This window comes from Micromys minutus, assembly GCF_963924665.1.
Source record: "Micromys minutus genome assembly, chromosome: 33".
Lineage (NCBI taxonomy): Eukaryota > Metazoa > Chordata > Mammalia > Rodentia > Muridae > Micromys > Micromys minutus.
The window spans coordinates 10,014,057-10,036,041 of record NC_137968.1 but is presented as its reverse complement, the minus strand read 5'-3'; the positions used below and the strand labels follow the sequence as shown (position 1 = coordinate 10,036,041).

At 36.7% G+C, this 21,985-nt stretch overlaps 1 protein-coding gene across 1 annotated transcript in view; it reads right to left on the bottom strand.

Annotated features, from left to right (window-relative positions):
- Positions 1–21,985, bottom strand: part of PKHD1L1 (PKHD1 like 1) — a gene marked incomplete at its 5' end in the record, with an annotated part of 147,787 nt that overhangs the window by 112,034 nt on the left and 13,768 nt on the right. The window contains 12 exons of the mRNA XM_080909342.1: positions 530–673; positions 1,386–1,521; positions 1,894–2,053; positions 3,408–3,499; positions 6,189–6,457; positions 8,360–8,449; positions 9,779–9,889; positions 11,527–11,597; positions 15,367–15,409; positions 16,557–16,630; positions 17,126–17,179; positions 21,192–21,285. Coding sequence (XP_080765468.1) covers positions 530–673; positions 1,386–1,521; positions 1,894–2,053; positions 3,408–3,499; positions 6,189–6,457; positions 8,360–8,449; positions 9,779–9,889; positions 11,527–11,597; positions 15,367–15,409; positions 16,557–16,630; positions 17,126–17,179; positions 21,192–21,285 — 1,338 coding nt within the window. The remainder of the gene's footprint in view (positions 1–529; positions 674–1,385; positions 1,522–1,893; positions 2,054–3,407; positions 3,500–6,188; positions 6,458–8,359; positions 8,450–9,778; positions 9,890–11,526; positions 11,598–15,366; positions 15,410–16,556; positions 16,631–17,125; positions 17,180–21,191; positions 21,286–21,985) is intronic.

The window sequence follows — 21,985 nt, the reverse complement described above, 5'->3', positions numbered from 1 at the left end:
TAATATAACACATTTACATAAAAAAGAGAGTTCAACTGTAACCAGACTGATTGCAGTTGCATTAACATAAAAGAAGGAGGAACTGAGAAACATGAAGAGTATTTTAGTATAGTAGATTTGTTCGCAGAAGAAGCAGCCAAAATAACATTTAGATGCCACTTGTGGGTTAAGGGGAAACATTATAAAACGAGCAGGTTACAATCGATCAGTCAGGAAAGGGCTGATCACCAGCATATTCAAAACATCAATTTAGTCTTTTTAGATGTAAATATTTACTGCAGAAATTTATTTAGTGGAGAAAACTTCCAGTTTGTTGCCTATCAATAGAGTATAAAGTTAATTCCCAATAAAAGCTTACATTCAAGAACCTGTGCATAAGGTACCATTTTGCAACCTAGTAAGGCCTTGAATTCTGCTGCCCTTTTCTATTGAGTAGAACATTGTGAATATGCCCTGCTAGATTTTACCATGTATTTGTCAAGGTCTCCTAAAGTTTCAAAAAAAAAAAAAAAAATGAAACACGGCTTACCTCTAGTTGATACAAAGGTTATTGTGTAGATGTAGCTCTGGAGATCCCTCTTGCTGGTCACTTGAACTGAGTCTGGTTTTATAGACCAAAGGCCATTTAAAGCTGATTGCAACATGATGTCAGAAGCATCAGCAGGCAGCCAGACTTTGGATGAATTTAAAAAAATAGAAAAATTGATGTCTTTCTAGATGATTGCAGCCCAAAATAATGTCTTGTATTTAAATTTATTCTTGGTCAGATTAAACTTAACAAGACTGATCCAGAATAGTAATATTGACTGTTGAATTTTTTATGCCTTTGATAAAAGACATAAAATAACTATCACATGCACTAATTGATAATTCTGACTTAAGGCAATAAAAAACAGGTGTCTATGATTATTAATTATTTAGGATATATTAAAATAAAATATATTATTGACTGAAAATTAGTATTTTATAGATGTATTACTAAGAAAATTTGAAAGATGTATTTATTCTGGATTATATTTTATATATTATATTAATTAATATATAATTAATAATTGTATATTATATTATATATATTTCTAGTGTTTGAACTTATACATAGGGGTTATATGCATATAAATATGCCTTTAGGTATAAATGTATGATTATTATTATAAATAAATGTACTGGAATATGTCTGAAAAATATTTGCTATTTTCTAATCTAGTTAGAACCCTTTCTTCATAATATGTCTCTGCTCTTTTGTCTGTCACACAACTGAAGCTATAGTTTCTAAATTATATATATATATATATATATATATATATATACATATATATATATACATATATATATATATATATATGCTTATCCATAAAGGCAGATATTTCTCTTGTTAGTATAGCTACCAGTCTTTTCCATGTTGTAGATGAGTCTGTATTGGGCGAGTGAGCATGAGTTAGCTCCCACACATGGGCTGGTTACTGTGACCTGCTGGACCTCATTAGTCTCACTTGTGGTCTCCCAGTTCTCCAATGTTATAACCTATTTTCCAAATAAAGAAAACAAATTAATATACAGACATAAACACACTTTAAATAATTGTAACTTGGCTATTCGGTGTCTCTCGACTTTTCTATCGTATCGTAAGTGATATTTCACAAGTTTAAATGAGTCTTATGAAAGGAAACCTGATGGTTCTAATATAGATATATCAAGAGGAAATGTAATAATTACAAAATTATGTTACTAACACATGTAATGTAATAACAAAATGGAGGCTGTTCTCATACGTTGACTCTTTGAAGGGATAGGGAGTGAACCTAGAACCTCACAGATGTTAGAGAAATATTCTAGTAACAATCCTCAGTATTGAGCACCGATATTCAGTAAAATGAATCTACTATCACAGCAAACCTGTACTTCCGGGAGAACTGTTGACTGAGATTTGATGACTTGTTCTTCATTTAGTGCATCTCCTGTCTGCTGTTCAGTAAAGACATTGTTGTACTGGTACAGCCCAACATCGACAAAAGCACTCAGCGTATACTCTTGCAGCAAGATTTCAATGTAATATCTAGGAAATAGAGTAATAGGATAGATATTTCCCTCCAAACATTTCATAAAATGTTTTTTCCAAAAAAATAAAATAAAATCCAAGAATGCAAATAAAAATGATTAAATTATAAATAAATTAATAGAGATAGTACGAACCCCTCTCTTTAAGGAGCTGAAGCAAATACCATAGAGATTGTAACAAAAACTCCCTGGAACCCAACACTGAAGACAGGAATAGTTTAAATGAAGAGTTTTAGAGCTGAGAAAAGAATAGCAACTAGGCTACATTTATCACATGACCTATAGATTCGTGGATTAGGACGTTCTTGATATGGTTTGCATCTTAAGTATTCTCTAAAAGGTCAAATGATAAAGGCATGGTGGACAGCCTATGGCACTCTTAGGTAATGATGCCTTTAGCAGGAGGAGCTAAGTGAAAGAAATTCTTTAAGGACATATCTTAGACAGAGATATACTGAGCCTCTCTTGCTCCATCCCCATCTCTATCTTTTGTTTTTCTTCCTTGGTACAGTGAGGTAAACAGACTCCACTCACTCACTACACATGTTCTGCCATGTATACTGGGCCAGCAATAAGACCTAAGAACCATGAATTAATACATCCGAAACTGTAGTGGGTTTGGCCTAATATTGCTTATATCATGTTATATGGGTCCCCGGAAATGTTTGTGAAAGAATCTGCACATTGACATGTAAGACACTGGGGAACCCTGGTCTCAGTTGGTTCTGATTGGTAAATTATGTTGTACATAGCCAGTGGTTGGACAGGACAGATAGAGGCAAGGCTTTTTATACTAAGGGCAGAGAGGAAGGAAGAAGAAAAAGACCTGCCATGTCAAGAAAAGGAGAGGAAAGATGTCATGCCTGAAAAGGTACAGGACAGAGATTGTAGGCCCCATGTAGAAGCCAACTGGGTCCAGGACAACATGGTGAAATATAGATTTCAGTAAACATTAACTTAGGAACATTAAGTTAACAACGTGGAGGTTAGGAAATCTGAGCTGTTTAACATTTATCAACATACAATTTAAACCTACCTCCTTAGTTTAATGTCAGTATACTTGAAAATATAGAACTGAATTTATCAAAAAACATAGAAAATAAGCAATTATAAATACCTTTATAGTACAAGATTCAGAACCTAGAGACCTGTGTATGCTTCACAAGCTTGTCACAGTGAACAATGTGCTTAGTTTTGAGAATGAGTAACTCTGTAAATTAAGCAAGTAGACCACTGTGTATACCAATAAAAACAAATTAAAAGCTTTAAAGTATAAGATTGTATTTTAAATAACACACAGTAACTTAAATGCAAAAATATACAAAATAAAACAAAACAAAATCCACCCTTACTCTTTTCCTTTCTGAAGATGGATCTCATCTGATCTTTGTGTTGAACTTGAAAAATAAGTGTTGGCATTTCCAGAGTGATATGCAATCCTCACCTTATTCCAGAAAGAGAGAAGGAAAACTTAGACTAAAACTTTTCAATAATAAATGAATACTTATCATAACTTCAATTTTAGACATCTTGCCCGTAGGAAAATGCAAAAAAAAAATCTGTATTTTTCTTCTAAGATCTGTTATTCATAGCAACACAAATATTAAACAAATATCTATAGGGAGGAGAATGGGGTGGAGATCAGGTGTCACGAGAGAGACAGAAATTGGCCTTGGGCAGGTCTGGGTATCTCTAAGAGGCATCAGAGACCTAAGACTAAAGAGGTCCAGTAGAGTCTATAGGGGTGGTTCTAGCTGAGACACCTAGCAGTGGGGAATATGGAGCCTGAATTGACCACCTCCTGCAGCCAGACAGGACACTTAGTAAATGTATAGGGACAGAAACCCACCCATAAAGTCTCTGTCTTACCTATAAGATGTGCAGGAGCAAAGATGGAGCAGAGACTGAGTGAATGGCCAACCAATAACTGTTCAATTTGAGACCCATTCCATTTAAACAAACAAACAAAAAAATCCCTGACATTATTAATGATACTCTATTATGCTTGTAGAAAGGAGCCTAGCATAATTGTCCTCTGAGAATCTCTGCCCAGTAGTTGGTGGGAACAGATGCAGAGTCCCACAGCCAAAGATTAGATGGAGCTATTGAGTCTTTGAAGAGTTAGGGAAAGGATTAAAGGTCCTGCAGAGGAGAAGAACACCACAAGAGCACCAACAGACTCAATTAACCTGGACTCGCGGAGGCTCTCATTGACTTAACTACTAACCAAAGAGCAAGCATGGGCTGGTCCGAGACCCTGTACATGTTTGATGTTTGTAGCTGATGTTAGTTTAGTCTCCATGTGAGTCCCTGGATCAGACTTAGGTTGACTCTGTTGCCTGCAGTGGATCCTGTTCTCCTAACTAAGCCACCTTGTCTGGCCTCAATGGGAGGGAGTGAGCCTAGTCCTGGAGTGACTTGATGTGCCAGAATGGGCTAGTACCCAGGGGTGGGTCTCCCTCTTCTCAGAGGAGAAGGGGGATACATGGGGGTAGGGGTTGTGTGAAGGAGGAACCAGGAAAAGGAGGGGTCTGCATTCAGGATGTAAAGTGCATACATGAATAAATTAATGAAAAATTAAGTTCTGAGAGTAAGAAAACTTAGATCTCCATGTGTCCCTTTCTTTACTACACAACATCACTTCCCGAGTCTACTTTCCAATAACAGAATTGTAGTAGAAACCAGCAAAGACACGAAATAGGGATGGAGGTGTTATTGTTCGCAACATCAAATAAATGGGCTGATGTGGTGAAAAAGAGTCTCTTAAATGTATACATTATTTGTACATTCACTTGAAAGTTTCCCAGGCGAGCTAAGAGCACAGCAGAGTGAGATAACTTTATGCTTCTGGTAAAGAATAACGGTATCATCCCTGAATTAGCGTGTGACAAGGCGTGAAGCATTAGAATTTGTCAATTGCAAGTAACAATCCAAGCCCACGTGTCCAGTGCTGGAAAACATCTTGTCAAATTGAGTACCAAATTGTGATTTAAATTTTTGATTTATTATTTTTACTTTGTTTGCTTGTTCTCTCTCTCTCTCTCTCTCTCTCTCTCTCTCTCTCTCTCTCTCTCTCTCTCTCTCTCTCTGTGTGTGTGTGTGTGTGTGTGTTAGTTTTTTTTGTTGTGGTTTTGTTTTTTGTTTTGTTTTGTTTTGTTTTTTTGAGACAGGGTTTCTCTGTATAGCTTTGGCTGTCCTGGAACTCACTTTACAAATGGGGTTGACCTCACACTCAGTGGGATCTGCTTGCCTCTGCCTCCCAAGCACTGGATGAAAGGTGCACACCCCATGCCTGTCTTTTTATAGTCTTAAAACTGTCTTGAGAAAACAGTCTAAAACACCAAAATTTCGAATGAACCCTGGTACTCAGTAGAGTATTCATAGGCTTAAAAAAAAAAAAAAAAAAAAAAAAAGAAGAAGTAAGTTTACAAGTCTTTGGTAGTGAGGTATATGAGCTTAGTAAACCCACGGAATAGCATAGTCAGTAATTTTAAATGCCAATAAGCAACAATAATATACCATATAGTACTAATATAAAACAAATGATCGGTATGAAATTGGATTTATGATTCTAGCTATTCAAACCCAAATAGAGACTACAGCATTAGGAGAGACTTTGCTCTCATAACTCACAAAGTGCAATAAGACTTTTAAATTATTTTTAAATTCCCTTTATTCTGGTTATATTTCCTTCATAAAAAAGAAAATGTGTGTGTGTGTGTGTGTGTGTGTGTGTGTGTGTGGTGTGTATATGTGGTATGGTGTGTGTGGTGTGTGTGTGTGTGTGTGTGTGTGTTTGTGTGTTTGTGTGTGTGTGGTGTGTGTGGTGTGTGTGTGTGTGTGGTGTGTGTGTGTGTGTGGTGTGTGTGTGTGTGTGGTGTGTGTGTGTGTGTGCTTATCTTGGCAAAGGATTTGAATAAAGGAAGTACTTTTCTTTGAGACCGTCAAATTCCTACAAGAACTTTATAGTGTTGGATCATATTTGTGTTAAAATAGCAAGGACTCAATCTCATAAATAATTTCTCATAAAGTGCTCACCATATTCGCTGATTTCGAGTGGAATAAGTGAGACACACTAAAGAGATTATCGTGCACTTTCCATGTTACCCAACAACATTCTGGATGTTCTATACCTTGTCCTCTGGACGCCCAGTTTGGCTAAAATAAATGGCATAGCGGTCATCACCCCTGATGTAAAACCTATAAACATCAGAATCTGGAGGCACCAGGAACCCACTGATGCGTGCCACGAATGTGTCCTGTTCTTTGGGCCAAACATAGGAGGCAGAGTCTGTCCATGTGGTACCCATGTACCCCGGGGTATGTTCATCGTATTCAAGGATATCTTCAAGCTGTGCTGGCCGGCTATTATTCCAGACCTCAACCTTCAGTCCTCTTCCACCTAAATATAGTACGAAAGATAAGGAGCTTCGTTAGTGCGGTAGGTAGTGTGTCAGTCTCATAATACAAAAATAAATAAAAAAAGAAATGACATTATTCATCAAGACCGTGACGAAATGTCTCTGTGGGCCATTTGGTGGGAGCTACTGAGAAATTGTAGCATGGGTGCCACGCATTGTGTATTTTAAATATTTTATACTTAATTTTTTTTTGGGTAAGATGACAACATGTAGTTTTACTCTGCTGCTCGACTGAGTGGCTCATGCTTCAAGGCTTCAAAACTAAAACTATTCCATGACAGAGAACTTGGCCTGATCATTTTTTTCTAACACAAGTTATTTTATAGCCTGCTTGCAAAGCCAGTATGAATAACAACTGATCTTGCATTTTAATGTTTCTCTCAGTGTTTGTTTCCTTTTTTTTCTCTTGCTCTTTAAAACATTGATTCTAAGACAGGATGCCATTTGTTTCTCAGATAAAAATCAAAGAGGGACTATTCTTGATATTGTATGTACCTACACTTGTAGATTAACATGCCACCGGCTTCTCGGATAGACTAAAGAACGAATAATCCTGATTTGGTGTAACTACTTGTGTTCTATAAACTGTGGGTTAATCGTTCAATCAGAAAGGAATTGTCAAAATCTTTTTTCTTCTTTTATCCTAATGAAGAAAGTCTAAGCCTTCCTTCAGTAGCCTTCAGTTTGTTTGGTCTGGGAAACAGTGGCTCAGCCTCTTCGTTTGAATTCGCTGGGGAAAAGCAAAACCTGAGCAGGTGAAAGTCAGCCCTGTGTGGCGTCAGTAGACAACTTTCCCTGGATCATCAGTCTCTGGTAAGAAAACTATTTTGTAAATTAAGAACTTTTGCCCAGTTTGCAAATCAAAGAGACCTAGGAGGTTGCACATAATGTTATACTACAAATGCCAATGACATGATAAAAAAAAAAATCAGAATTCACTGTGTTCGGAAGATATGCTGCCGTTCTCAGCTGTCTAAAGATGAAAAACACAGGATTCATGAAAATTCCACACGGATATAACAAGAATGACCGAAAAGAACTTTGAATTGCATTCCTTTCCCCTAGTTTTTTTGCCTAGATCGTTCTGAACCAGTAAGATTTAGCCTCTCATTTTTACAGCTTTAAGCATGCAAAAGAAGTGCTTTTAATCTTTTTTTTATCAAAAGCATTATTTTGCATTTTTGAGATTATACTTCAGTTGGAGCATTTCTCCCTTTTTCTTCCTCAAAACCCTTCTATACACCCCTCACCACCCTTCTGCAAATTCATTCCCCCTTTTTAATCCATTAATTTTGGTTCATGTATTATTTCTAAAGATGACCTTCTTGCTCAGCCTGGATAAAGTTACTTATATACAAGTCTTCGGGGCTGACTGTTTGCTATTGAATAGTTACTTGGTGAGCACATTTTGTCCCTGGTGAAGACAATTTATTCCAGTCTCAGCATCTCTTAACTGCCTGTAGTCTTTTGTGCATTGTTGACGCCTTGTGGACTGTTAAAATCTCCTCAATGGCTGCTCCTATATTCAGTAAGCACGGTGGGATTTAAAGAAATGTACATTTTCATTTCTTTTTTTCAATAAAGTCACATAGTTTTACAGAAAGATGATAGAAGTTGGGATTGGTTTTCATTCATTGGTAAAGCTTTGCTACAGATACTTTAATAAAAACATTTCTTGGGGGCTACAGAGATGGCCCAGTTGGTAAAGTGCCTGCTATAAAAATATCTATGAACCTAGAAATCTTAAGCTGGACAGCTTTGAGGAATTTTACTTAATTTTATTTATATAAAAGTTCAGCTAATGTTTTAAAACTAAGAATATATGTCAGTAATAATGTATCTTGCAGACACAGAGACTGCCGTCCTCAGGTCTGGCAACTTACCTGGATATGTGCCTTTGAGGACATGTGGTTTTGGAGGAGTCTTGCAGTATATAATATTCTCTGTAACATTTGTAATAGCACATGCTTGACCTGTACAAAAGAAAAACATAGAACTTTTACAAACAGGCTTTCGCCAAACACGCGAGCGGATCTTAAAACGCCTTTTAACGTTTTTTATTTGATTCATTCATTTTAATTTATGTTTGTTTTGCCCAAGTGTACGTCAGCCCAGAACAGGCTTGTTTGATGCTTGGAAAGCTCAGAAAAGGGTGTGGGATGCCCTGGAACTGGAGTTGTGAATGGTTGTGTACCACCATTTAGGTACTAGAAATTGAACCTGGGTTCACTGTGAGAGCGTCAAGTCATGCCTGAACCATCTCTCTAGTACTAGAAATGCTTTTTTTTTTTTAAATGAAAAAAAAAAGCCTATAATCAAATGGCAAAGCCGGGGCTCTATGTCCCCCATATACTCTCCAGCAGGCTTGTAATTCACTAACTTTTACACTTCCATACAAACATGCTTGCACTTTACTTAGAAGAAGAGCCTATATTTTAGACCCTAACGTGTGCCTCACATAAGGCCAGTCCATGCTGAGTGTTTTTGAAATAGCAATCACAGTCTATAAAAAGTTTGAACACGGAGAATATGGAAGTATATCTTTGCCCAGTTTCACTTGGTGGCCTGGGATATTTAGATTTCATATACGCCATTTAAGTCACGGACGGAAACCTTAAAAGGTAGCAAATGGCTGGAAAGCAGGGCTAGAGCACGGGATGTATGTGCCAGGGCATGGGCAGATTTCTGTCCCCTGCCTATCAAGTAATGATGTCATTGCAACTCTCACATGGGTGGGAGGAGCCTTATCATTGCATTGATCTAAGACCCCTTAATAGCTTAATAGTTCCTTTCCCGGGGGGGGGGGGTGTTAAGCAAATGACAGTGTTGTGTCAGCCGACAATCCTCCATTTGCCTTTATAAGCAGGTAGCACATTAATGATGCTCCCAGGTCCAACAGCACCAGTCCATGTAGCTAATGCTTGAAGAGTGCAGGAAAATGTGTCGGGGTATCTCCAAATGACAAGTAAAATCTCCCCATCATTAGCAAAGTCACTGCGAGGTAAGCGCAGCTCAAAAAGGAAGTAGTTTAAGAGAATGTACTGGAGGGGTGTCCTCTGCTGTGGCGAGGAACTCGAGGATGGCAGTCAGGATGCTCTCTGGTGCGACACTTGGAGCCCAAACCCCAATCAAACAGGGTAACAACGAGAAAAATATGACACTCCAGAACTAGCTTGGTGAAAATAGCCAGCTTTAAACAGATGGCGGCCATGGTGAAGAGGCAAATTTCCATCGAAACTTCCAGAGAATAGGCAGGATTTGTTCTTCTAAAGTAGTACAATAAAACGTATATATAAAAATACCTCCAACTAGCACTCTCAATGGGAGATCAGTCTGATCGAAGAACTGCCCGTGTATTGTCAATACGGTGCCTCCTTCAGTGCTGCCTTTAGACGGTGCGACCTTTACCACCTCTGAGGAAGAACAAACAGCACGTTTGTAAAGTGGTGTAAATATCACACATTAATACAGCTTGCTTCATTTAACAAAGATTTCCATCTATCCTAGCCAGCATGTCTAACACAAGAAAGCGCTGGCGAGCCTCAAAAGGCTGCAGATGAATTGATGCAGGCTTTTGCTGATGCGGTCCAGCGAAACGGCTGTTAGCGCAGCTCTGGTGGAGTCCTAAAGTGTGGAGAGGGACTGTACCAGAGAGAGACTGGCACTCAGAGGGTTGAGAAAAAATAGAAACAACCCAGTTGAACACAATTAGCTCGCGTGTGCTCGTGCGCACGCGCGCACGCACGCGCGCGCGCGCGCGCGCGCACACACACACACACACACACACACACGCACACACACACACACACTCCCCCGTCCAAAAGCAAGCCAAATGAAAGTTAAGGAACGGCTCTTCCCACAGGATCCTGAAGAACACATATTTGTAGAGCAACATGTTGGTTTGGAGAGATGTTATGATGTAACACCGGTGGGCCTGCTGGTACTCACTGTGCGCCATGGCTGACCTTGAGCTCACTTGAAAGCTTCCGCCTCACCTTCTGAGCTCCAGGATCACAAGCAGGAGATTTGTCAGGCATTGGGCTTATCTGATATTTTCTCAAAAGATATAGACATTTAACTATGTTTATCTATCTATCTATCTATCTATCTATCTATCTATCTATCTATCTATCTATCTACCTACCTACCTGTCTGCCTACTTATCTATTTATCTATCTATCTACCTATCTATCTATCTATCTACCTACCTACTTATCTATCTATCTATCTATCTATCTATCTATCTATCTATCTATCTATCTACCTACCTACCTACTTATCTATCTATCTATCTACCTACCTACCTACCTACCTACCTATCTATCTATCTACCCATCTAGCTAGATTGGTGTATTATATGTGTATACATATACATATTACAGAAAGGTTTAGCTATATTATTAAAACAGGCCAGTCCAAGACATATAATAAATCATTACTAATTGCCTCCATTAATATTTTTGTTCTTATACTTACATATAATCTGTAATATTTAACACAATCAAACCATTTGGATTTAATTTTTTTAATTACCTCAATCTCAGAATAGCTTCCGATTATTTCACAATTATATATATTTGCTTCTGACACTCTCTTGGGAGTTGATTAAAGCTGAGGTTTCTTCGAAATAATTACACCAAATTAAAGTTTGCTGAGGGATTTTTGTGGCCCACACTGAGAGCAGAAGCTTCAAGATACTGGCATGTGGTTGAAACTGAGAGATTTTCCATCCCTCACCCAACAACTAAAGTTGAGGCCGGTGTGTTTCGGCGCTCTCTCTGCTAGTAAGATGGGTTTGTGTTCCAACGTCACACTAAGAATGCCCTGGAGGGGCTCTGGTTCTTTGCTAGACTTTTCAATTCTCATAGGTATTGTTCATTTCCTGGCAGGACATAAGATATTCTATACATAACTTTCATTACTTCATTTGGTTGGATGGATGTAGTGTCCAACATCTCCCTGACACACACACACAACACACACACACACACAAAAAAAAAAAAAACCAAAAAAACAAAAAAACAAAAAAAACAAGGGAAATGTCACATACCTGCATACGTTTGGAACATTGAAATTTTATTGAGAGATGAAACAAAGTAAGTCATTTTCTCTGGGAAACTCCTGTGGGGGGGGGGGGAGTAAAAGTGCTTTTTTTAGAAAACTTGCCTTTACTGAGGGTTTTGTTATTTAATTTGGTTACTATGGTGATAGAAATCATGACACAACCTGCAAGGTAGCAGACAGAACCATCGGAGAAAGAGAATGAGTGTTCCATGTCCTCATTTGCTCGTACATACATGTACATGCATGTACATGGATTTCTGAGAACTTACTAAACTTCATACTCCAGATAGCTCTGTTTTATACCTAAAGGCAGCATTAGGAATCTTTTTGTTAAAATGTATGAAGACAGACACAGCGTGAAGACCCCGATGTATACAGATGAGCTGTCCCCTAGCCACCCCACACTTTTGTCACTTTGCCCAGCATCCCCCAGGATGGATGGACACTAAGAGTGTTTGGTATGTTGTGTCATCTGCTCTTCACATAAGCCATGTGAGGGAGATGAAGATCAAAGAACTAATTTAGTCAAGGATACAAAGGTACTAAGTGGCAGAGCCAGAGCCACAGTCCAGGCCACTAATATCCAGAGCCCAGCTCCCAGTAGGGACTACGCTTTCGTGATTAAGATGGATGAGAGCAAGGTTTCATTCACTAGGTTTAAAACATCCTTCACAGAGCGCTAATATATATTCATGTATATAATTAGATACACATATTTATCTACATATGTGCATATAAGTGTGCATGTATATTTGAAACATAAAGAAACATTTGTTTATAATTCCATAACCTAGAATGTTAAAAAGTCAAGAGAGAATCCTGAAAATTGATACTGCTGTCACAATTATTTCAATAAAGTCATGATTATAAATGATAAAGAAATTCCAATAATGACTGCAGAGTACAACACAATTTAATAATTGCTATGTGCTGAATAGTCTGTAGGGTATTGCAAGGTTATAAATCTAACCCAGGCTTTACATTGTGCACTTTCAACACTAGAGTGTCCAGGAAAATACTTTACATTATTTAAGAATACCATCTCAATTTGTCTATTTTCATATCAATAACACTGCACCTGGCCAGCCACTGCATCTCAAAAATTAATGCTGTTCCTCAAGTGAGGAGGAAAATTGCCTCCTGAAATAAAATTTGAATGTAATTTATTATGGATAACACTAAGATTATTTCTACTAATTTATTGATAATGACTAGGCATTTCTCAATTAAGACAGCCTCATCTAAGCCTTATCAGTTTGAAACAGCTGTTGTTTGAACTTGGGGGAAACAGAGCCTCAAAGGTTAGGCATTCTAAGAGATACATAGTGGGTGCCAATATGCTTTTTAATTGCTTCATTTGATTTGCAGTGGTACCACTGAAACTTGTAACATATAATAAAATGTATAACTTGTAAAATGATTTAACACTCTTTAATAATACCATGTGATTTTAAACCAAAAAAAATTGTGTGGAAAATGTCATATTTTAATAATTACCTTAACTTTCCAAGACAATTTAATATAGAAGCATATATTTAAAGATTACAAAGCATTATTGCAAAATGTTCAACCATGGCTTTCTTTATTCCTCCACTTATTTTGAGACTGTATCTTGTTTTTTTATCTCTGGTTGTTTGGTATTCACTATGTAGCCAAGGATGTCCTTGAATTTATGGTAAGTCTCCTGTCTCAGCCTCTCAAGACCTGAGATTGCAGCTCTTTACCACCATGACCAGTCACTAACTTTAAAAAGAATGAAAGTGACATTAAAAGTTAAGACCATAAGTTCATATTTTAATGGATTCTTCCTGTCAATATTCTATGTGAGTGTGCAAACTTTAAAAATTATTTTTGAAACATGGTCTAATTATGTAGCCCAAATGGGTCTCAAACATACAGCAATCCTGCTGTCTCAGCTTCTTGAGTGTTGAAATTACAGGTCTGAGTTGTTCTGATCAGTCAGTCTTTGTTGGATTTTGAAATGAGTCTGACTGTGGCAGATTGATTTATGTACATTGCACAATCAAATTCAGTCTTGATCACTCAAACCATTTACTTTAGGATAATTGCTTTTCTGAGAGATTTATGATGGAGTTGGTAATTAATACTTTTCATATAGATGCAGAAGCAAGAATTAATTTTATTTCATCTTACAAAGTGATGAGACTGAGAGCCTAAAATAACTCTACGTGGTTCTAGAAATCATTTAAAATTCAGTAACTGTTGGTTTTAGCACATCTTATAACCTTTTGGTAAAATTTCACTGCCTAATTTACAAATTATTTCTACAAAGGTCTGTTCTTGCACAAAATAGCTGTTAAGTCACACTAAGCTCTAAGTCCTTCCAAAAGATGTATTATAACATATTCATATATGATCTGCCTGATTCATTTTTGAATTATACTAATTGTCACGTTTCTCTTTTAACCACATAATCTATAATAATAGGTCAAATATCCTCAATGCATGGTACCATATGCAGCTCGGACATCATTCTATCATAAAGTTTTGCTTCTATATGTTTATACATAGAAATCTCAAATGCAATGGTTTTTGGACCTTGACCTAACTGTAATCGTAGTTCCAAGCAGGGAAGGACCAAATCGGAATCGCACCTTCAGCCTGTGCCGCTGACAGGAATAGCAGTCTCTATTTTATTCACTACAGCCATTGAGCCAACACCTTCGACCACTGAGCCTTTCTTCAGTCACAAAAAGAAACCAACAGGTCTGGCTGTTATTGATTCACTAGGACTTTTTTATATCAGATACTAAATATTACTCATCTGGATGCTCGTCAACTAACTCATTTTCTTGATGGTATTTGGGGCAGAACAATTCATTTCTGTTCGCTACACCATGATCCTGCTCACAAGAGTCACTGGCACACGCAGTTTTACTGGAAGCCAGGAAATGCTGCCATGACAGGCATCTTCAACTGTTCTGAGAGTGCAGAATCTTGCTTGGTGAGAACCCTAGATGAGAGTTGTAGATGCTACTGAGATGTGGTACTGGTCCCTCCATCCGTCACTGCAGAGAGCTGCAGTGATGTGCCCAGGACACAAATGTTAACAGCATGCATTAGCTGCTTCAACTCCCACAATATTTCTGATGGACTATTTAATATTCATTTCATGTTTGAGTGGGAAACAAGGTGGATAATAGCTTATCTTATAAATTCTTTGTAAGATGAAACTAGATAGCATATTTGAAGTGCTGCTTTATTACTATGTATAACACAAGTTTGCAGCACATAAGATGTGCACATTCTTATTTTTGCATGAGATTATAAAAGTCTCTGCACTGAGATATGGATCTAGAAAATTTGGAAATAAAAATCAGTTTTTTCCTAGAAAGCATAGCTTCTCTGTTTTTAGTAGTGGTAATAGTAGAGACTTGAAAACTATATCATCTTTTCAACGTCCTGGGTCTAGATATATTAAAGAAAAATATTAACATTAATCATGAGGTTTTATTTATTAAATTCATTTAAAACAAATTCTTATTTTGATTTCAAAAGAATCACAATTAAAACAGAAGAGGAACTAGGCATAAAATAATAATTTTTTCATGTCACATATAAAAATGTCCCTTTTCATCATTTTATGACTTCAATTCCCATAATAAAAAGGTTTTTGTTTGTTTGTTTTTTTTTTTTTTGAGAGACACAAGTTATAGGTGTACAGGAATTATGGACTATTTAAATAAAGATTTTAGTGAGAAAATGATTAATCCTTTAATCTCTTCATTAAAAGAACACAGTAAATATATACTTTATTTATCCATTTGAATAAATTATGAAAATCATTATTTACAAAATGGCCTACCTTCCATAATCACTATCTAGGATGAAGCTGACATTGTGATGACCTGGAATTAATTAAAATACACAATTAAATCCTCAATCAGAAGAGAACAATAATTCTATATTAAAGACTGATTAATATTTACAAAAATTTCTTTAAAATGTATACTTAATCTATAAAGCTTTAAAAAAATAAAAATCAAACTGTTTTAAAGTATTACAGCAGAAAATATGTATGTGGGTGTTTTGTGGTCATAGTTGGAATATCTGACAAAATATTATTGCAAATAATGAAGAATGTAGGATGAAGATATGTGCTACCCTGAAATACTTTCATTCATTCAAAAGCTATTGAATTTTCTGGAGCTTGGGCAAGCTGGTGCACACACCATGAAAACACAGTACATGCCCTTCTCCCAACCCAGCCTATGTTATCTAGGGAGAGAGAAAAGCCAGTCAAGAGCAATGGCAGAGAACTAACCTTTGAGATAAGACTATCAAAGAAAACAAAAGAGAGGTCGGAGAGTGAAGTACAGGAGCCGGAAAAGGAGTTCCTGACCAACAGTCTTATCTGAAGTGTTCAGGCTTAGAATGCTCACACTGAGACAGAAGGGGAAAAGCTCATTCCGGAATTAAAAGCTGAGACGTGGGAGCTTGAGGCAGTGGGGAGACGATAATGGAGTGAATTTGGAAAATACATAGTATACATGTTTGAAATGTCACAGTGAGCTGTTATGTATAACCAACATGTGTTAATAAAACCTTAAGGGATTAAAAGTTCTATGTAAAAAAAAAAAGATCTATGTATTTGGAGTATACAGAGTGAGAAGAAAAAAGGTGCTAAATTCAAGAATAAATACAACAGCAGAATTAGTCATGAATCCTCTGATGGAAAAAGTGCTACATTATACTATGGCCTAAGGTGCATATGCAGCAGAGGATAGCATTCTCTGGCATCAATTGGTCCAGCAAAGGCTTGTTTTCCCAGTGTAGGGGAACACCAAGGTGCTGAGGTGGGAGAGGGTGGTTGGGAGAAGGGGCATCTTCATGGAGGCAATGGAAAGGGGATGGGGATGAGATTGGGGGAAAGGGATAACATCTGAAATGTAAATGCAGAGAATTTCCAATTAAAAAAAAAGAAAAAAGAGAGGTAGTAATCTGGGTAATGTCCTGTAGAAAATAACTCAGGGCAAGAGGACGGTCAGCACTTACCAATGTAAGTCCCCGTGGTCTTACATGTCACAGACCCGGTATCTCCATTAGGGTGATCGAGTTTCAGACCATACCTAGCAAAGTAAATATGTTGGCATCAAAGTTTATACCGACTACGTAGACACTGTTATTCCAAACAAAAATTCATTACTTTACAGCAGGTGTCCAGACAGCAGCTATTTGTGAGGTTTAAATTCCAAAGTCAATCATTTTTCAGGCCTTACTGACAAATTTTTCAATCAAACACATTGAAGTGAAATGGCTTGTGTGTAACTTTGGTGTCTTTGCTAATGTTACCTTTAAGGGATTTAAAATGCTGTCTAGTGAACCAATGATTTGATGCAGTTATTTCTCAGTACATCTCAGCACGCAAGAGCCTAAATAGCATAATACTACACCAAAGAAATAGACATGTATAAGGAAGAAGCCAGCTACACAAATAAATACTGGTTCGCTATGTGCAAGATAATTATTATAATGTATGTAGCTGAGCATTATTGGTAATGATTTCTATTTTAAATTGTGATATTCATATCAATTTTTATATAGAAGTCATTGTGATTACTTACAAATCATCAGAATGTGGTATGAGGAGTTCACAGGGCATTCCTCCGAAATAAATTCTGTATGAATATTATTAGAGAAGATTAAGTCATATTTAATAAATTATTTAAAATTCTACTCTTTTTACCAAACTAAATGGCTTGTTTTTTCCTCAGCCTCATAATACCCCCCAATCACTCCTTAAACAGCAAATCTTCAACACTGTGTGTCTGGTCAAGCTCTTGGGACACATCTGTGAAAGTGAAACTTAACTACACTTGGAGGTCTTACACGGTTCTCTGGAAAGATTATTCAATATGAAGATCACAGTGCATTTTGGTATGAATTAAACATAAAACAAAATAGAAACATTTTGCTAAAAGTTTAATCAAGCCAGATAAAATAGATTTTTGCAAATTTAATATGCAGGAATTAAATATGTTATCCTGATGTTATCATGAAATGCTAGTGGAAACTCACAGTTGACAAATATTTTGTAATAACAATTTATTATTTGCAGAATCAGAAAACATTGCATCTATTCTATGAACTGAATTTTAAGCTCCAGGGCTGTTTGAACTATAAAAAAATAATAATTTCTACTAGAAGAAAATACTGAAATTATAAATGTAATTAATACATAATCTATTTTAATTTTCTTAAATCACAATATAATTACTTAATTTTCCTCCCTCAATCCTCTTTAATATCCTGCTCTCTTTCAAATTCATGGCCACTTTGTTATTGTTACATATATGTATAAGTAAACATGTTTCATTTGACCATTGTATTAGATTTGTAAATAAAATAAAAAGAAAACAAAGTCATTATTCCCATGATAGAGCTCTGCCAAGTCAAATTGTCCTTTTAACCTTCTGTCTCATCTGAATGAAATAAAACCTTTAGCAGCTACCATGAGCTCTTTTTTAGATAAAGTTAATCATTTGATAATTATTTTCTTCCATTTTCTTCCGTTTTCAGATGACTAAACCGAGGCAGGAAGTACTGTAGCTGGCCCATGCCTGGCCAGTGAGAGAGGAATGCAGTAAGATTCCAAACACAAGTGTTCTGTATTCTTAGCCACATGTGCTAACTCCCCTGATACAAAAGTATGTGTGTTTAAAAACAGTACCCCATTTGACCTTAAACAGTTATATGTTTTAGCATTTTCCTTGTTGAAATTTTGAGGTGAGAAACTTGGAACTAGGGACCAGTTCTTCAACTCACGTGAGTGTGCGTTATGATTCGTACCTAGAAAAGACTGGGAATTTTGTCTCATCAGACAAGACCTGATGAGTGGATGGTCTCCTGGCTTTGTTCCTACTGCCCAGGCCCTTTGCACCTCAAGTACAGTGAAGGATAATTGGGAGACCCTGTGTCATAAACAACAAGGTAGACAGATCACTGAGTGTTTCAGAACTCTCATCATCTCAGTAGGTGAAGGATTCTAACACTTAACTACACTATCTCAAGATTTCCAGTAGAGGAAGGCTACTGATTTGTTTAATTCAATGTACAGAAACCTTGTTGAAGTTGTTTATCAGCTCTAGAAGATCTCTGGTGGAAATTTTGGGGTCACTTAAGCATACTATCCTATCATCTGCAAATACTGATGTTTTGACTTTTTCCTTTCCAATTTGTATCCCTTTGACTTCTTTTTTCTGTTTAGGGCTTCCAGTACTATATTGAATAGGTAGGGGGAGAGTGAGCAGCCTTGTCTAGTTTTTGATTTTAGTGGGATTGCTTCAAGTTTTTCTCCATTTAGTTTGTTGTTGACTACTGGTTTGCTGTATATTGCTTTTACTAGGTTTAGGTATGAACCTTAAATTTCTGATCTTTCCAAGACTTTTAGCATGAAGAGGTGTTGAATTTTGTCAAATGCTTTATCAGCATCTAATGAGATGATCATGTGGGTTTTTTTTTTCTTTGAGTTTGTTTATATAGTGGAGTACATTGATGGATTTCTGTATACTGAATCATCCCTACATCCCTGGAATGAAGCTTACTTAATCATGGTGAATGAGTATTTTGAAGTCTTCTTGGATTCAGTTTGCAAGAATTTTATTGACTATTTTTCCATCGAGGTTCATGAGGGAAACTGGTCTAAAGTTCTCTTTCTTTGTAAGGTCTTTGTGTTGTTCAGGTATGAGTGTAACTGTGGTATCTAAGAATGAATTGGGTAGTGTTCCCTCCGTTTCTATTTTGTGGAATAGTTTGGTGAGTATTGGTATTAGGTCTTCTATGAAGATCTAATAGAATTACGAACTAAACTCATCTAGTCCTGGTTTTCGTTATTGTTCCTATTTCCATTTTTAGATCCTCGATGGCTGTGTTCAATTCCTTCACCTGTTTGCTTGTGTTTTCCTGTGTTTCTTTAAGGCAGTTATTAACATGCTTCTTGAGTCCCTCCATCATCAACATAAGTATGATCTTAAGCCCAAATCTTGTTTTTGGCTGGGTTGGAATATTCACAACTTGCTGTGGTAGGAGAGCTGGGTCCTGATGTTGCCAGGTTGTCTTGGTTCCTGTTGCTTAGGTTCTTGTCCTTGCATCTTGCCATTGTGTTAACTTTGATGTGAGTTGAGCTTGCTGTTCTTGATTGGAGCTTCTCTCACGTGTGTCTGTGTCCTCTGTGCTCAACTCTCTAAGGGAAAGCTGCAAGTTCTGATGGTCATGATGCCCTAGCTCTGGGCACAGATGGAATCCAGAAGGGTCCAGACCCGAGAAGTGCTGCAATACCTGTGTCCTGGGAGTTCCTGGCAGTCTCTTCCCAGATAGTCAGTGGAGAGAAAGTGGGGGCTCACCCACTTCCCGAGGCTCCTCTGAATGTTAAGCAGTCTGTGGGCACGCCATGAATCTGTTTGGTTTTTTTGTTTTGTTTGTTTGTTTTTTTTTTTAAGAGTTGGTTCTTCCAACATAGGCTCTGATGATCAAACTCGGGTAAATGAGTTTGTTTGCAAACATTTTGACATGCTGAGCCGTTTTTCTCGACCAGAATCATTTTTTGAAAATTTATAATTTCCTTTTCTGGCCTCATTATATGAAAAGGTAGACAAGAAAATTCTATGCAATCGTTGTAATGTAAGCCATTCATAAGAATCGACTATACACCAGCAGATATGCTTTACTTAAACTAAATCATGTACATAAATTGTTTCTCTTGTAATGATTTTCCTACATACACGTATTTATGATAAATGGCTGTAAACTATTGTATATCACCATGATTTACTTGTGAGTTCTAGTCACAGTGTATCAGATAAATCATTTTTATTTCATTTAATGAAAATTTTTATTGCTTCTTTAGAAAGCTATATATGTAAAAGTGTGATCTATAGTCTTTTTAGTATTTGATAAATATTTTAACTGCTATCTAAATTGTAAATTGAGTTCATCCATTCATCTGTATAATACAGGTATTCAGCAGGCATGAAGCACCATGAAAGGCAGAGCATGGGGTCTACACTTCCTTAGGGAGGAGAGGGGCATCTTTCAGTCTTTTGCAGAAGGGCTGAAAGAATCGGACACAGTCTACAGGAGAATGCTCCAGTCACAGCAGTAGTCTCCAGCCCAAAATGGAACAGTCACTTTAGGACTAGCCAGTTCCCAAATTCATCATCTGGCCCACAGCTGGTTAATACAGTAACCAAGACTAAAAGCCCTAGATGCCCGTGAGTTGACTGCGCTTACTTTCAATAGTTTCTCCCATATCAAAGTGCAGTAGAAAGAGGTAGATATGTGAAGAACCTTGAGTTCTATTCTTGACCTTGATGGAGCTATGCTTCATAAGGCTTGGGGAGGCCTACATGTGTATAATGCCCTGTGAGTAATAAGATTCTCCATTAATGATGCCCCATCCCTGTATCCCAGATATTACTGACCATACTTTCAAAGACACAAGTGTTATCAGAGTAGAAAAGAAAGATTCAACAATATATGTTTTTCTCCCCATAACTCTGACCAGTCCGATGCAATTGTAGTGGGTTTTTATACCTTTATGACTTTATTTCTTTTAGAAAATTTATTTATATAAATATTATATTTAATCTATGAATTATAAGAATATAATAATAATCCCATGAGAAAATTTACCTTAAAATCCTAACATTTCTTCCATTTGAGCTCAGTGCTATATTACTGCCATAGACGTCAGTGAAGAGCCTGCCTTGAATTGTTATTAATGTACCTAAAACCAAACAAAACAAATCTTCAAGTTGGTTCTAGTTGGGAGTATCCATCTGTACATTTCATTCAAAACACGATATATTTTCCTGACAAGCCAGAATCCAGATGCCTATATCTGATGTTTAACCCCATTTTCAGTTTGAAATCTCTAAAAATACAATAAAGCATAAGTAGTCATAGGATAGGGTGCTATACAATAAATATTAGGATCATTTCTTAATAAATATTATTTGAGTTGATGGTTAACTCACTTTAAAAAAAACCCACTTTATTCCAAAAGTTAAAAAAAAAAAAAAAAAAAAAAAAAAACAGCAATATAAAAATACTCCTGAAAACTAGATAACAATTTTCTGCCATATTTATTTTATCAGAATATTATGACCCAGCATAAACAGGAAGAAAAATGAAATATTAAAAATCTATAGATTGGATAAAGAAAATTGAAAATTATAGAATAACAGTCAATTAAAGTTGGAAGTAAATTATACATTCAAGATATAATTTCCACATAGAAGACAGATATAATCATTTTTATCATTGAAACAAAAAATTCTAGTAGGAAAAAAAATGACTACCTTTAAATCAGGCGAAGAAGTTGGCCTGGTGCCTCATGCCTGGGCTCCCAGAACTAGCAAGACAGAAACAGGACTGCGGTACTTTCAGGCCCTGCCTTTTCTACAAAGTTAGCTTCAGCCTAACCA